The 16,471-nt window shown below is 36.7% G+C and overlaps 1 protein-coding gene across 1 annotated transcript; it reads right to left on the bottom strand.

Annotated features, from left to right (window-relative positions):
* Positions 1-336: 336 nt before the first annotated feature.
* LOC110919407 (acetylserotonin O-methyltransferase) lies at positions 337-1,670 on the bottom strand. The gene is made up of 2 exons (XM_022163679.2): positions 901-1,670; positions 337-780 (listed from the first exon to the last, which is right to left on the bottom strand). The coding sequence occupies exons 1-2, from the start codon at positions 1,666-1,668 to the stop codon at positions 484-486; spliced, it is 1,065 nt and encodes a 354-aa protein (XP_022019371.1). The 5' UTR covers positions 1,669-1,670; the 3' UTR covers positions 337-483.
* Between the last annotated feature and the right edge of the window lie 14,801 nt (positions 1,671-16,471).

Genomic DNA, 16,471 nt, shown 5'->3' with positions numbered 1-16,471 from the left:
TTGGTGTTTTTAATTTTTTTTTTCTTTTTTCTTTTTTTTTCACCAAAACATGTATATAACATGTGTAAATTTTTCAAAATAAAAAAACATCGGGAGCTTTGAGTTTCCCGGGTTTTCTAAATTAAAGTGGGTTTTCTATACATCCTTCCCCTATATATATATATATATATATATATATATATATATATATATATATATATATATATATATATATATATATATATAAATCCGTCTCATTACTAGTTATGAATGTGTGGGGTTTGTTGGTCAAGTTTGAATAGGGTTGTCAAGCCTAAGCATAGTTGCATTATCAGTACACAATAATTCAACCATAGACATAAATCGCTATTTTATTATAGCACAAGAAAACATTACGAACATAAAAACCGAATAACGCTTGAAATAAAACGTATTTCAAATAACATATTTTAATTTAAGTTACATAATCTTTTATTATTAGAACAGACAATCGAGGATCAAGATTCAGGGGTACACTTCAATAACGGATTGATAGGCTCGAATGTGTTTTATGGTATAACGAGGGAATCCAGCCTCATGAAACACATTGGACCATTCTTTGGAGGTGCGCTCTTTTCCATCACTTGTATGAGCCATCATGACCATATCAAGCAGCAATCCCGCACCTTTGAACTCGTGATCTTCTTCTCGTCCAACAATTGCATCTACAATAATCACCTTTCCAGTATCTTGAGGAATCGCCTCACGACAGTTCCTTAGTATGGCAATGCAATCGTCGTCTGCCCAATCATGTAATACTTTCTACAACAGTGAAAATACCATTACATAACGTATTATTAAAGTTGTGTTTGTTGTCTTTAAATGTGGTTTTGCATTCTAGCATTTATTTTAATAACATTTTTCTTAACATAAGGGACTCACCATAATATAAACAGCATCAGCTTTTGGAACATGATCAAACATGTTCCCTCCAACATGTTCAACACCTACAGATACTGGAGCTACGGACACCACATGAGGAAGATCAAAATTGATCCCTTTGATCCATGGACAAGCCTCCACAATCGACCGTAGAGCTGTTCCATCACCACCACCAACATCCACCAATGTCCCTACACCCTCAAACACCTCTGGACAACCTCCAATCACTGCCGCCACCCCGGCCCTAGCATCACATGCCATTCCATCATTAAAGAGCTTACTATGACTGGGATTTTCGGCACATAATCCCCATAGATCTTTCCCATGTGCTGCTTCAAAGGGTAAGCCTTCATTACCCAAAACCCAAGCACTTAGCTTGTGCCAAGGAGCCAACATAACCGGAGTGCTCTCTACCAGCACCAAATCAGCCATGCTATGCTTTCCATTCCTTGTTAGGAGTCGAGATAGTGGGGTTTGAGTGTACCCAACACATGTTTTGGATACGGGTTTTTCTTGAAATACCTTATAATATATCAAGAACCTCATGATCCTATACAACGAAGCCTGTGAGCACTTGAGCTCTGACGCAAGGTCAGCAAGTGTCATCGGGGATTCGCGGTTCTCGAGGATGTCAGGTATTCCAAGCTCAATGGCACACTTCACAACAGCCGTGCGAGTGAAACCAAGAATAATGTTCCATATCTCTTCTTGGGCCGCCACTTCTTCGTCTTTAAAATTATGAATCTCTATCTTAGATTCTGAACCCATTTTTCTTTACAATTATTTCCAGGAATGGTAAGGCCTCCTTTAAATAGCAAGAAAGCTTGCATGATTAAATATAATTTATAACTTAATGCACGTTAAAAAGATAAATTGCATTTTAATACTCACCTAATTCAATATGATGCATAGTAGATTAGTAGGAGTCGTTTTCTCAGCTATCACTGTTGGAAATATTAAATAGGAACATACAAGTTGGTATGTTTCCTCCATCCCACATTGGTGGAGTGAATGAAGTTAGAGTGGTTTATAAGGGATTTCCCCTTATGGGCATTCATAGTGTTAAATGGGTTGAGAAGTGGGTGAAGCCCACACTCGCGCTGAGCCGAGCCGCGAGCTGCGAATGCTCGCGTTTGAGGCGCACGTACGCATCGTCGCGAGGAGCTGAGGAGCTTTTATTTTTAGCTAAGGTCTGGTCAGGTGGGTCAGATCTGTGGTTCTAATGAGATAGGGAGATAGAGATTAATTCGAAACAGTGGGGGTTATCCCATACTGATTCGAATTCGTATGGGATTAACAATTCGAATTGATTATGGATTAGCATATCACTCCCTATTTTTCTCATTCTCAGGTATAACTCACACCTATAAATAAAAGCTTCCTGCTACCCATTTATTTACTTATAATTTCGCAGCTCTCTCTCTCTCTACTGTGTGTTCGTGTTTTCGTTCCAGCTTCTGCGTTTTCTGGTTTCCATTGCTGTTGGAATACCAGATAAGTTCTGCATTAAATCCTGGGAGTTTACGCTGCAGCTCACAGCAATACGAGCGCGTAAAATCCTTTAAGGACAGGAATCATCCGTGCAGTTCAAGGCTTTCGTTCAACGATCTTCGCCAGGTTGGTTTTAATTTTCGTGTTCTTTAAATTCGTCCGACAACGGGACAGTCTCCTTCTACCTTTCTTTAATCAGTTTGCTCAAGTTGGAACAAACTGGTTGGCTGATAACTCGGTAATTAATAAAGTAATATTAATTTATTGTTGATTAATTTAATTTTTCAACAATCACAAGGCAAGTGGCCCATTGTTACGATACTTCATTTTTATTAGTTTTCGGCTAAAGAGTATGAGAGAAAAAGGGTTTGCAATGTATTTCTTTTAGCGAGTAGGAACTCAATCAGTTTTAGTTTTAGTGTACTAGTTACAGTAAACGAAAAAAGAAAAAAAAACATAAATGTAACTTGCCTATAGTTAAATTTTAGTTAGATAATAATAAATAGGTGTTAATATTCACACGCCCTTCTCCTCTATCTCTCTATATATATAGATACAGTGGCGAACTAGAAATAAGATTCAGGGGTATCCCAAAAAACTTTTACCTAGACCCCTTCTTGAGAATTCAAGGGTCTTGTGTAGCTAGTAAAAATGTGCCCTTATATTCTTCTTTTTATATTCTAAAGCATATGTTGATTATCATTTTTTTTATTAATGCGTGTACCACACACACGAGAACGTTATCATTTTTTTTAAACTTTAAATGTTATTTATAAGTTTTATAACTAATATTTAGTTTGTAATAAAAATATCTTCACAATAAAAAGAACCGAAACTCATTATCCTTCAATATTTGTTAAAACATGTACATGTAGTGTTATATGACTTTTTAATGTTAGAAATTCTAGGCTTTAGAATAAATCGTATCTAAGTTCTTTATCTTTAATTTCATATAATTGGAATTGAAAAGCTTTTTTATTCGTGTATATCCATAGAACCATATAGATAAAACATTTATATTTTCTTCATTTTATATAATATTTCTTTACATTTAAACAAAAAATACAATATATTAAATCATATATTTAAAAAGAACTATTTTAATGTTTTTTCTTGTATTATTTTCACTCTTAACCGTTTCATTGTTCAAAAAATACCCGTCGTACACGTACACATGTGAAAAGTGTGGGATATTTATACTAAAACCGTGAGAACATATTTTAGCACTTAAAAGTTAAACTAGTATATACTAAAATTAATAACATGTACACATAAAAATAGCACTTTTGAATTATGTTAGCACTTGGAAATTAAACAAGATGATCGATTTTAGCACATATGTGATCGATATTAGAACTTTTCTTTGTGGAGAATTATACCAGCACATAACACATTGAAAATAAAAGGAGAATCCAAATAAATAACTAGCACATAACACATTGAAAATAAAAGGAGAATCCAAATAAATAACTGATTGCTCGTTAGTATAATTGTAGGAAATTTAATGTAATTGATATTATTTAGATTATTATTTTTTATCCTTTCTCTATAATTGATTGGATGCTAAATAACTCTTTTAAGATGGTTTCTACAATTTTTAAATGAAATATGGTTTGTATTTGATCCTAATAAGTAAAAATAAAACCCTTCTCTATAATTGATTTGATTGGATGCTAAATAACACTTTTAAAATGGTTTTTACAATTTTTAAATAAAATATGGTTTGTATTTGATCCTCATAAACAAACAAACAAAGTAAAAAATAAAACAAATAAGTAATTTGCAAAAGTAAAAATAAAATAAATAAGTAATTTGCAAATAAATTAAAAAAAATGAATGTTTACAATAAATAAAGTTGGTATGTTTACTCCATCCCACATTGGTGGAGTGAATGAAGTTAGAGTGGTTTATAAGGGATTTCCCCTTATGGGCCTTCATAGTGTTAAATGGGTTGAGAAGTGGGTGAAGCCCACACGCGCGCCGAGCCGAGCCGAGCCGAGCCGCGAGCTCGCGAATGGGCGCGTTTGAGGCGCACTTCGCACGTACGCATCGTCGCGAGTAGCTTTTATTTTTAGCTAAGGTCTGGTCAGGTGGGTCAGATCTGTGGTTCTAATGAGATAGGGAGATAGAGATTAATTCGAAACAGTGGGGGTTATCCCATACTGATTCGAATTCGTATGGGATAACTATCCAGCAACCGAATTCGAATAGGATATACATCCAGAAAACGAATTCGTATGGGATTAACAATTCGAATTGATTATGGATTAGCATATCACTCCCTATTTTTCTCATTCTCAGGTATAACCCACACCTATAAATAAAAGCTTCCTGCTACCCATTTATTTACTTATAATTTCGCAGCTCTCTCTCTCTCTCTACTGTGTGTTCGTGTTTTCGTTCCAGCTTCTGCGTTTTCTGGTTTCCATTGCTGTTGGAATACCAGATAAGTTCTGCATTAAATCCTGGGAGTTTACGCTGCAGCTCACAGCAATACGAGCACGTAAAATCCTTTAAGGACAGGAATCATCCGTGCAGTTCAAGGCTTTCGTTCAACGATCTTCGCCAGGTTGGTTTTAATTTTCGTGTTCTTTAAATTCGTCCGACAACGGGACAGTCTCCTTCTACCTTTCTTTAATCAGTTTGCTTAAGTTGGAACAAACTGGTTGGCTGATAACTCGGTAATTAATAAAGTAATATTAATTTATTGTTGATTAATTTAATTTTTCAACAATCACAAGGCAAGTGGCCCATTGTTACGATACTTCATTTTTATTAGTTTTCGGCTAAAGAGTATGAGAGAAAAAGGGTTTGCAATGTATTTCTTTTAGCGAGTAGGAACTCAATCAGTTTTAGTTTTAGTGTACTAGTTACAGTAAACGAAAAAAGAAAAAAAAAACCTAAATGTAACTTGCCTATAGTTAAATTTTAGTTAGATAATAATAAATATGTGTTAATATTCACACGCCCTTCTCCTCTATCTCTCTATATATATAGATACAATGGCGAACTAGAAATAAGATTCAGGGGTATCCCAAAAAACTTTTACCTAGACCCCTTCTTGAGAATTCAAGGGTCTTGTGTAGCTAGTAAAAATGTGCCCTTATATTCTTCTTTTTATATTCTAAAGCATATGTTGATTATCATTTTTTTATTAATGCGTGTACCACACACACGAGAACGTTATCATTTTTTTTAAACTTTAAATGTTATTTATAAGTTTTATAACTAATATTTAGTTTGTAATAAAAATATCTTCACAATAAAAAGAACCGAAACTCATTATCCTTCAATATTTGTTAAAACATGTACATGTAGTGTTATATGACTTTTTAATGTTAGAAATTCTAGGCTTTAGAATAAATCGTATCTAAGTTCTTTATCTTTAATTTCATAAAATTGGAATTGAAAAGCTTTTTTATTCGTGTATATCCATAGAACCATATAGATAAAACATTTATATTTTCTTCATTTTATATAATATTTCTTTACATTTAAACAAAAAATACAATATATTAAATCATATATTTAAAAAGAACTATTTTAATGTTTTTTCTTGTATTATTTTCACTCTTAACCGTTTCATTGTTCAAAAAATAACCGTCGTACACGTACACATGTGAAAAGTGTGGGATATTTATACTAAAACCGTGAGAACATATTTTAGCACTTAAAAGTTAAACTAGTATATACTAAAATTAATAACATGTACACATAAAAATAGCACTTTTGAATTATGTTAGCACTTGGAAATTAAACAAGATGATCGATTTTAGCACATATGTGATTGATATTAGAACTTTTCTTTGTGGAGAATTATACCAGCACATAACACATTGAAAATAAAAGGAGAATCCAAATAAATAACTAGCACATAACACATTGAAAATAAAAGGAGAATCCAAATAAATAACTGATTGCTCGTTAGTATAATTGTAGGAAATTTAATGTAATTGATATTATTTAGATTATTATTTTTATCCTTTCTCTATAATTGATTGGATGCTAAATAACTCTTTTAAGATGGTTTCTACAATTTTTAAATGAAATATGGTTTGTATTTGATCCTAATAAGTAAAAATAAAACCCTTCTCTATAATTGATTTGATTGGATGCTAAATAACACTTTTAAAATGGTTTTTACAATTTTTAAATAAAATATGGTTTGTATTTGATCCTCATAAACAAACAAACAAAGTAAAAAATAAAACAAATAAGTAATTTGCAAAAGTAAAAATAAAATAAATAAGTAATTTGCAAATAAATTAAAAAAATGAATGTTTACAATAAATAAAGTTGGTATGTTTCCTCCATCCCACATTGGTGGTGTGAATGAAGTTAGAGTGGTTTATAAGGGATTTCCCCTTATGGGCCTTCATAGTGTTAAATGGGTTGAGAAGTGGGTGAAACCCACAAGCGCGCCGAGCCGAGCCGAGCCGTGAGCTCGCGAATGGTCGCGTTTGAGGCGCGAATGGGCGCGTTTGAGGCGCGAATGGGCGCGTTTGAGGCACACTTCGCACGTACGCATCGTCGCGAGGAGCTGAGGAGCTTTTATTTTTAGCTAAGGTCTGGTCAGGTGGGTCAGATCTGTGGTTCTAATGAGATAGGGAGATAGAGATTAATTCGAAACAGTGGGGGTTATCCCATACTGATTCGAATTCGTATGGGATAACTATCCAGCAACCGAATTCGAATAGGATATACATCCAGAAAACGAATTCGTATGGGATTAACAATTCGAATTGATTATGGATTAGCATATCACTCCCTATTTTTCTCATTCTCAGGTATAACCCACACCTATAAATAAAAGCTTCCTGCTACCCATTTATTTACTTATAATTTCGCAGCTCTCTCTCTCTCTACTGTGTGTTCGTGTTTTCGTTCCAGCTTCTGCGTTTTCTGGTTTCCATTGCTGTTGGAATACCAGATAAGTTCTGCATTAAATCCTGGGAGTTTACGCTGCAGCTCACAGCAATACGAGCGCGTAAAATCCTTTAAGGACAGGAATCATCCGTGCAGTTCAAGGCTTTCGTTCAACGATCTTCGCCAGGTTGGTTTTAATTTTCGTGTTCTTTAAATTCGTCCGACAACGGGACAGTCTCCTTCTACCTTTCTTTAATCAGTTTGCTCAAGTTGGAACAAACTGGTTGGCTGATAACTCGGTAATTAATAAAGTAATATTAATTTATTCTTGATTAATTTAATTTTTCAACAATCACAAGGCAAGTGGCCCATTGTTACGATACTTCATTTTTATTAGTTTTCGGCTAACGAGTATGAGAGAAAAAGGGTTTGCAATGTATTTCTTTTAGCGAGTAGGAACTCAATCAGTTTTAGTTTTAGTGTACTAGTTACAGTAAACGAAAAAAGAAAAAAAAACATAAATGTAACTTGCCTATAGTTAAATTTTAGTTAGATAATAATAAATAGGTGTTAATATTCACACGCCCTTCTCCTCTATCTCTCTATATATATAGATACAGTGGCGAACTAGAAATAAGATTCAGGGGTATCCCAAAAAACTTTTACCTAGACCCCTTCTTGAGAATTCAAGGGTCTTGTGTAGCTAGTAAAAATGTGCCCTTATATTCTTCTTTTTATATTCTAAAGCATATGTTGATTATCATTTTTTTATTAATGCGTGTACCACACACACGAGAACGTTATCATTTTTTTTAAACTTTAAATGTTATTTATAAGTTTTATAACTAATATTTAGTTTGTAATAAAAATATCTTCACAATAAAAAGAACTGAAACTCATTATCCTTCAATATTTGTTAAAACATGTACATGTAGTGTTATATGACTTTTTAATGTTAGAAATTCTAGGCTTTAGAATAAATCGTATCTAAGTTCTTTATCTTTAATTGCATATAATTGGAATTGAAAAGCTTTTTTATTCGTGTATATCCATAGAACCATATAGATAAAACATTTATATTTTCTTCATTTTATATAATATTTCTTTACATTTAAACAAAAAATACAATATATTAAATCATATATTTAAAAAGAACTATTTTAATGTTTTTTCTTGTATTATTTTCACTCTTAACCGTTTCATTGTTCAAAAAATAACCGTCGTACATATGTGAAAAGTGTGGGATATTTATACTAAAACCGTGAGAACATATTTTAGCACTTAAAAGTTAAACTAGTATATACTAAAATTAATAACATGTACACATAAAAATAGCACTTTTGAATTATGTTAGCACTTGGAAATTAAACAAGATGATCGATTTTAGCACATATGTGATTGATATTAGAACTTTTCTTTGTGGAGAATTATACCAGCACATAACACATTGAAAATAAAAGGAGAATCCAAATAAATAACTAGCACATAACACATTGAAAATAAAAGGAGAATCCAAATAAATAACTGATTGCTCGTTAGTATAATTGTAGGAAATTTAATGTAATTGATATTATTTAGATTATTATTTTTTATCCTTTCTCTATAATTGATTGGATGCTAAATAACTCTTTTAAGATGGTTTCTACAATTTTTAAATGAAATATGGTTTGTATTTGATCCTAATAAGTAAAAATAAAACCCTTCTCTATAATTGATTTGATTGGATGCTAAATAACACTTTTAAAATGGTTTTTACAATTTTTAAATAAAATATGGTTTGTATTTGATCCTCATAAACAAACAAACAAAGTAAAAAATAAAACAAATAAGTAATTTGCAAAAGTAAAAATAAAATAAATAAGTAATTTGCAAATAAATTAAAAAAATGAATGTTTACAATAAATAAAGTTGGTATGTTTCCTCCATCCCACATTGGTGGAGTGAATGAAGTTAGAGTGGTTTATAAGGGATTTCCCCTTATGGGCCTTCATAGTGTTAAATGGGTTGAGAAGTGGGTGAAGCCCACACGCGCGCCGAGCCGAGCCGAGCCGAGCTCGCGAATGGTCGCGTTTGAGGCGCGAATGGGCGCGTTTGAGGCGCACTTCGCACGTACGCATCGTCGCGAGGAGCTTTTATTTTTAGCTAAGGTCTGGTCAGGTGGGTCAGATCTGTGGTTCTAATGAGATAGGGAGATAGAGATTAATTCGAAACAGTGGGGGTTATCCCATACTGATTCGAATTCGTATGGGATAACTATCCAGCAACCGAATTCGAACAGGATATACATCCAGAAAACGAATTCGTATGGGATTAACAATTCGAATTGATTATGGATTAGCATATCACTCCCTATTTTTCTCATTCTCAGGTATAACCCACACCTATAAATAAAAGCTTCCTGCTACCCATTTATTTACTTATAATTTCGCAGCTCTCTCTCTCTCTCTACTGTGTGTTCGTGTTTTCGTTCCAGCTTCTGCGTTTTCTGGTTTCCATTGCTGTTGGAATACCAGATAAGTTCTGCATTAAATCCTGGGAGTTTACGCTGCAGCTCACAGCAATACGAGCGCGTAAAATCCTTTAAGGACAGGAATCATCCGTGCAGTTCACGGCTTTCGTTCAACGATCTTCGCCAGGTTGGTTTTAATTTTCGTGTTCTTTAAATTCGTCCGACAACGGGACAGTCTCCTTCTACCTTTCTTTAATCAGTTTGCTCAAGTTGGAACAAACTGGTTGGCTGATAACTCGGTAATTAATAAAGTAATATTAATTTATTGTTGATTAATTTAATTTTTCAACAATCACAAGGCAAGTGGCCCATTGTTACGATACTTCATTTTTATTAGTTTTCGGCTAAAGTGTATGAGAGAAAAAGGGTTTGCAATGTATTTCTTTTAGCGAGTAGGAACTCAATCAAGTTAACGTTGCCATTCCTACCGACGAAATTCATATTGACGACACGCTCCACTTCGTTGAAGAACCTGTCGAGGTCACGGATTGGAAAGTTAACAAGACCCGCCGGAGCAGTGTCAAGCTCGTCAAAGTTCGCTGGAATGCTAGACACGGTCCTGAGTTCACCTGGGAGCGTGAAGACCGAATGAAAGAGTAATACCCCCACTTATTTCCTGAGAACCCTGCTTCTACAAGCAGAATTTAAAATTTCGGGACGAAATTTATTTAACGGGGGGAGAATGTGACAACCCTCACCAAACCAGGTATCCGTACGACTTAATTAACTATTAATTGTTGCCTAATTACTGTGCTTAACTGAGATTTCTGATAAACTGCTACTTGATTGTTGATACTTGTACATATCTGCATCATACTTTGATTTTTCCGTCACTACATTATTTATTTACTGAACATTAGTGACAAACATGATGCACGAAAGCACAGTAGCATTTGAACGGATAACCTATTTGACATGCTGATATAGCCAGCATCAGGCAAACACTGCCTCTAAAGGCCTGAATGAGCCAGAAATATTTTACTGCACCCATAGTGTGTGTAAGGATACAAGGGTTGTATAATTGCGTCTCTAGGAATAAGATACAGAGATTGGATGTGCCTAAAACGTACTCTAAGCACAAAACACGGCATTTTTATCAACATACTAGCTTCTAGCTAATTAATAAAGTGCCAAAACATGAGGAATTATTCCTGACACTTTGCAGAATAAATTGTGTCGCTAAAAATATTATTTACGACGCTTAAAGGATTACTTAAGCACTTTAACGGATTACTATCCAACCGAACAACCGGACTATACCCGGAACATAAAAATATTGCCAGAAATATTATTGGTATTTTTCTGAGCCAGTTAGGGTCCCTGATTACCCTAACACCCGCTTTATGAAGCATTAGACAACTAACGGGGTTAATCCCTAAAGTTAACCGACTTAACCAAACTAAACTCTAACTGAACGATCGAGATCCAACCGGGTGACCCCACCCCCCTTTGGGCCGGTTTGGTCCCTTTGTAACTAAGGGTACAAACTTTTAATTATTTAATTAGATTTCGTGGATATCTAGAGCATGAAACCGATGGACGATAACGCTTGATTTTTCTATAAATACCCCTCTCTCTCACACACACAAGAACACACACTAATCACCAACTTCTCTCTCTCTCTTGCTCCCTCTTCCTCTCGGCCGTGAGCACCCACATCCATCCATCATACTTTCGGTTCTTGTCTTGCCATTCCGAGTGTACACAAGTGTCGGGGATCACATACTAGGAGCTTTGAAGCAAGCGGAAGTTGAAGGACCACGTTCATTTGCTTTTATCCACGCCATTTTCGCCAAAGATCTTCCCTAGCCCCGAGCTAGAGGTATAACATTTAGAACTTGTTCTTGATCGTATCTAAAGTGGTTAAAAGGATTTTTAACGGTTAAAAGTCGGTAACCCATCTTTTGAATCTAAAAAGTCTACTAAAACTCGAATATCGTTGGTTAAAAGCATATAACGCGTGTAAAAGTCGTAGTATTCGAATATGTTGGTTGTAGAGACCCGATCTACGATGTGGTGGCTCTTATCATCGTTTAACCCGACTTTGTTAAGATCCCGAATCTTGACATACACTTGTTTCTTTTGGTACAAGGGTTAAAAGGTGAAACTCCACCACACGAGAAGCATGAACTTGTGTAAAAGTATTTTGACTTGTAAAATAGTATTTAAAACGAGCCGATCTACGTATGTACAGGTGGTATATTCGTAGAACCGGGTGTCGAGAAAATCATGTTTTTATATAAGTTGGATAACATGTTTACAAAGGTGATTTTTATAAACTACAAGTGTATGAACACTTGTGAAACGAAAGATCCGACAAAATAACAATTTTTATAAAAATTGTCAGGAAGTTGTAAAGGATGATTTGTTCTAAAAACGGGGTTTTTACAAGACTAAACTATTATATATATAGATCCACTAAATATAACGAGATCTACACAATAGTTTTAGAAAAACTACAAGTTCATGTAATAATGCGATTTTACATACTAGTCTACGAGTTTAATGTGTTGAAACTAGTTTGAAGTATCGGAAATTGATTTGGTTGATTTAAAGAAATTATTGGAATGATTTTGTAAAAGAAAATGATACGCTTGAAAGCGTGGCCACCTCCAGTTACAGGGGAAACTCTGGCGAAATTTTTCTAAAAATCTAACACTTAGAATTATTTACAAGTGTTAAACTATTTTGAAATGTTTTCAAAATATATTTCGCCATGACTTTATTTATTAAATAATCGGAGGTGGGATTTTCACAAAAACTAAACGTGATAAATATTTATTCGATAAATATATTTTTCATCACACTGTTTATGATTATTTTGTGAAAATATATAAATATTAATTTTTAGAGTAAAAATAATATTTACAAACTTTGTCGAACCCAAAATAATACAAACGCTTATACGACAAACATATAAGTTACAACGGTAATTACTATTACCACACAATCGCCAAAACGTAACTTACGCCTTATCCGGAAATATTCATAAATGCGGATATTGTCAACGTATTATTTTGGAAAGTATTATGTAAAAAGAAAATATATTATTTTTGAGAAAAATAATTATATTTTGGAATGAGAAATAAAATATATTAAGTGAGACTTAATATTATAAACGCGCATGTATTAATTCCCCCATCCTTGGGAAGGAAATTAACTACCAAGTATATACACGGAACGGTTGTCTAACTGTTTCCCGAAAATGTAAACTATGAAGCTAAAGCACGGCCATCCGTCTAATAGAATTAGCACATGTAGGTCGTTGCGCAGCAGTTGGATATTTGGATTACTTGGTATTGTGACGCACTCACTGTGAGTTCATGTCCCCCTTTTCTCTTAACTGTTTTCAGTTTTATAAACTGCGGGGGTGAAATACATGTTACAATGATTATGAATATGTTTATACATGGTATGGTTAGCGTAAGGAGGTTTGTTACTCAGATCATGTGAGTGGGTAGGCACAACTTGAGGCCATTAATCCTCGTAGTAGGACCGAGGGACAGGAGCGGTAGATCTATCTGGGTGTAGCGAGCCCAGCCCCAGGTCCAGCATAACGGACCTCGGGGTGACTTAGTGCCCGACGCATAAATTCGCTAGGTTTGAGTCATCCCTACTTGCACTTCACACATATCAATGGCCTTGCAAACCGTTGGTGATCTCTTTTTCCTTATTTGCTACATACCAGGTTTTTGTTAAAGATAAAGGTTTGTTTACGCACTTTCGCATGAACTCGCTCAACATTATTGTTGATTTTTCAACTTACATGTATTTCAGGAAATTAACGATCTGGCGCGGTATGGCTTGTTTTCCGCTGCATTAGGCCCGAGGTCATCCAGGGTTCGAGGCTTGTGACTCTTTCCTGGACAAGTCACAGTCCTTGAATCATGTTTATGTTAAGTTTGCATTTGTAATGTTTAGACAAGATTATGGTTGTTGGGTGTTAACCCGTTAAGACAATGTTTAATACTTTTATTATCAATGGATGATCTTGCATATTTTTAATTCATATAGCTTGTTATGATTAAGCTATGGTATTAAGAAGTCACACCAAATTAACCACGCTTCCGCAAAGCCAGGGTGTGACAGCTTGGTATCAGAGCTCTGATCATAGCGAACTAGGATTCTTTCTCGAGTCTAGACTATGATCACTAGGGCTCTCACGAAAACATTTTTACTGCATACCACTTAAGTCCAGATCCAAAACCTTTTTATAAACAAATGTTGAGCATATTTTATTTATTATTTTTAGGCTCAGTCTGGGAGGCTGAGGCTCGGTCTGGGAGACTGAGGCTCGGTCTGGGAGGCCGAGGCTCGATCTAATGGATCGAGGTAGTTATCTAGTGGGACTAGGGAGTCAGTCTGGGAGGCTGGGAGAATTTGCTAGTGGGACTAGGGAGTCAGTCTGGGAGGCTGGGAGAATTTGCTAGTGGGACTAGGGAGTCAGTCTGGGAGGCTGGGAAAGTTTGTTAGTGGGACTAGGAAGTCAGTCTGGGAGGCTGGGAAAGTTGGCTAGTGGGACTAGGAAGGACAGTCTGGGAGGCTGGGAGGCTAGTGAGACTAGGAGAATTATGTGACTATTATTTGATAACTTATGTGATTACCTGATTTACTGATTATTTGTGCATACTTGTGATTGTGTTACAGACACATGGATACATCAGACACCGGAGACTCAGATACCACTGGACCTCTACCCATAGTGTCGGATGACATTGTGTCATCGGAGCGTGAGGTGCATACCTCAGACTACACGAGCACGGATGATGATGACTTCCAGCCGTTCGCTCTACCCGACGGCATTGATGAGCATACTGATGACTCCTTGCCCTTCGCTCTACCCGAGGGTGCCTATGAGCCTATTGATGACGATCCTGCTGAGTATCTTCCCCTTGTTGTGATTCCAGCTCCGATTCCTCTTGCTTCATACCCAGCACACGAGCTATTACTAGACGCCGAGGCTGACGGCGACATTGATCTCTACGAGGACGAGCCTTTTGAGGACGAGGATCCTGATGCAGCCCATTTACCCGCTGGCGGACTCTTGATGATTGCTGATGCCCCAGCTGGAGACTCGCCCGTCCACTCACCAGTCCCAGACTCTTTTGAGTCTGTGGCATCTGCTCCGTCTCACGAGGTGAGCATTCAGCATTTTGTTCATGACTCGGACCCCGATCAGGTGTCTTCTGCCGCCCCCATTCCGAGCCTTGTATTTGAGCACGACGATATTGAGGACTCCGATCCCGTTTTTCCTCCAGGATTTGATCCTGACCGCGGCATTGAGTATATTCCTATGGACCATCATATGGAGGACCCTGTTGATCCCGTCGATCCTATTGATCCCTTTGATCCAGAGTTTGATTTTGACATGGCTTTTGACGACCCAGAGCCTGCCGTAGCCCCAGAGCAGGCAGCTGCTCTCGATCCTGTGCATGAGCATGACTTGGTACATGCCGACGTTCCTGTTGAGCCCGTTTTGGCTGACCCGCCTGTTGGCGATCTTCCTGTTGATGATGTCCCTTTGCTAGTTGCTGATCATGTTGTTGATCCTTTTGTTGACCCACCTTTGATTGCTGACGTCCCTGTTGACCATCATATTGATCATGTTGGTCCTGTCATTGCTCCTTTTGATCCTGTACCCATTGAGCCTGAGCACGCTCTTTTTGCAGAGCATATGGATCCACCTGATGAGGAGGCTCAGCACGGTTGGATACCGGCTGACGAGGATGTTCCACCGCTTCCACCACACCACACTGAGGCACATCATACTGATTTTTCATTTCAGATCCCACAGTTTGTACCTCTAGCAGGGCCTGGAGAGGGCTCTTCAGCCCACCCCTTTGGGCACATCCCGATGCCTATGCCCTTCGTACCTCAGATGACCCCTGTTCCATCTTCTGTTCATGTAGCACCATTCGATCCCACCAGCACGCCACTGCTTTGGTCATCTTCCTCACCGATGCCACCCACTGATCCATATCATCCATTCCATATGGGACATACCATAGAGGACGTCTTGATGTCCTTTGTCCATCAGCATGATTCCCATACACAGCGACTCCAGGAGCTCGAGAGAGCTCAGTTATCGCTAGGTCCATATCTTGGTCAGACATCTTCATCTTTTCAGCCTTTTCGATCATTACCTCCTGACTTTGCTGCCCGACTTTCGACTATGGAGCAGCAGATTGCATCTGTTATTCGCACTCAGCAGGCGATGGAGGAGGACTGGCTTCATTTACGCCGCTTACTTTACGCTCACTTTCCCCCTCCTCCACCCCCATCCGCATAGGGCTCATTGGTACCATAGTGGTAGGCGATGGTGAGACGACCGCGATTGTGACTGCACAGCCTTTTGGAGACCATCTGACGATACTGATTTTTGTTGATATTTGTTGATGTACTGGATGTATGTGACACTGATGTGATATTGTTTTTGACAGGGGTGATGTAGCCCCTATTTGATTTGTGATTGTATGATACAGTGACGTACTGATACCCTTACCACATTATGGTCTCGATATATATAACAATCGCCGTATTCTCACCATATCTGATTCACTTGATTGCTTATTTATGTTTTGTGACATGGGATGTTGGGACATGGGATGTTGTATGATATTTGCAACATGGGATGTTGGGACATGGGATGTTGTATGATATTTGCAACATGGGATGTTGGGACATGGGATGTTGTATGTATGATAT

Source organism: Helianthus annuus, chromosome 12 (assembly GCF_002127325.2).
Source record: "Helianthus annuus cultivar XRQ/B chromosome 12, HanXRQr2.0-SUNRISE, whole genome shotgun sequence".
NCBI lineage: Eukaryota > Viridiplantae > Streptophyta > Magnoliopsida > Asterales > Asteraceae > Helianthus > Helianthus annuus.
Note: the sequence above shows the minus strand (reverse complement) of the source record. Positions and strands in the feature narration are given on the sequence as shown.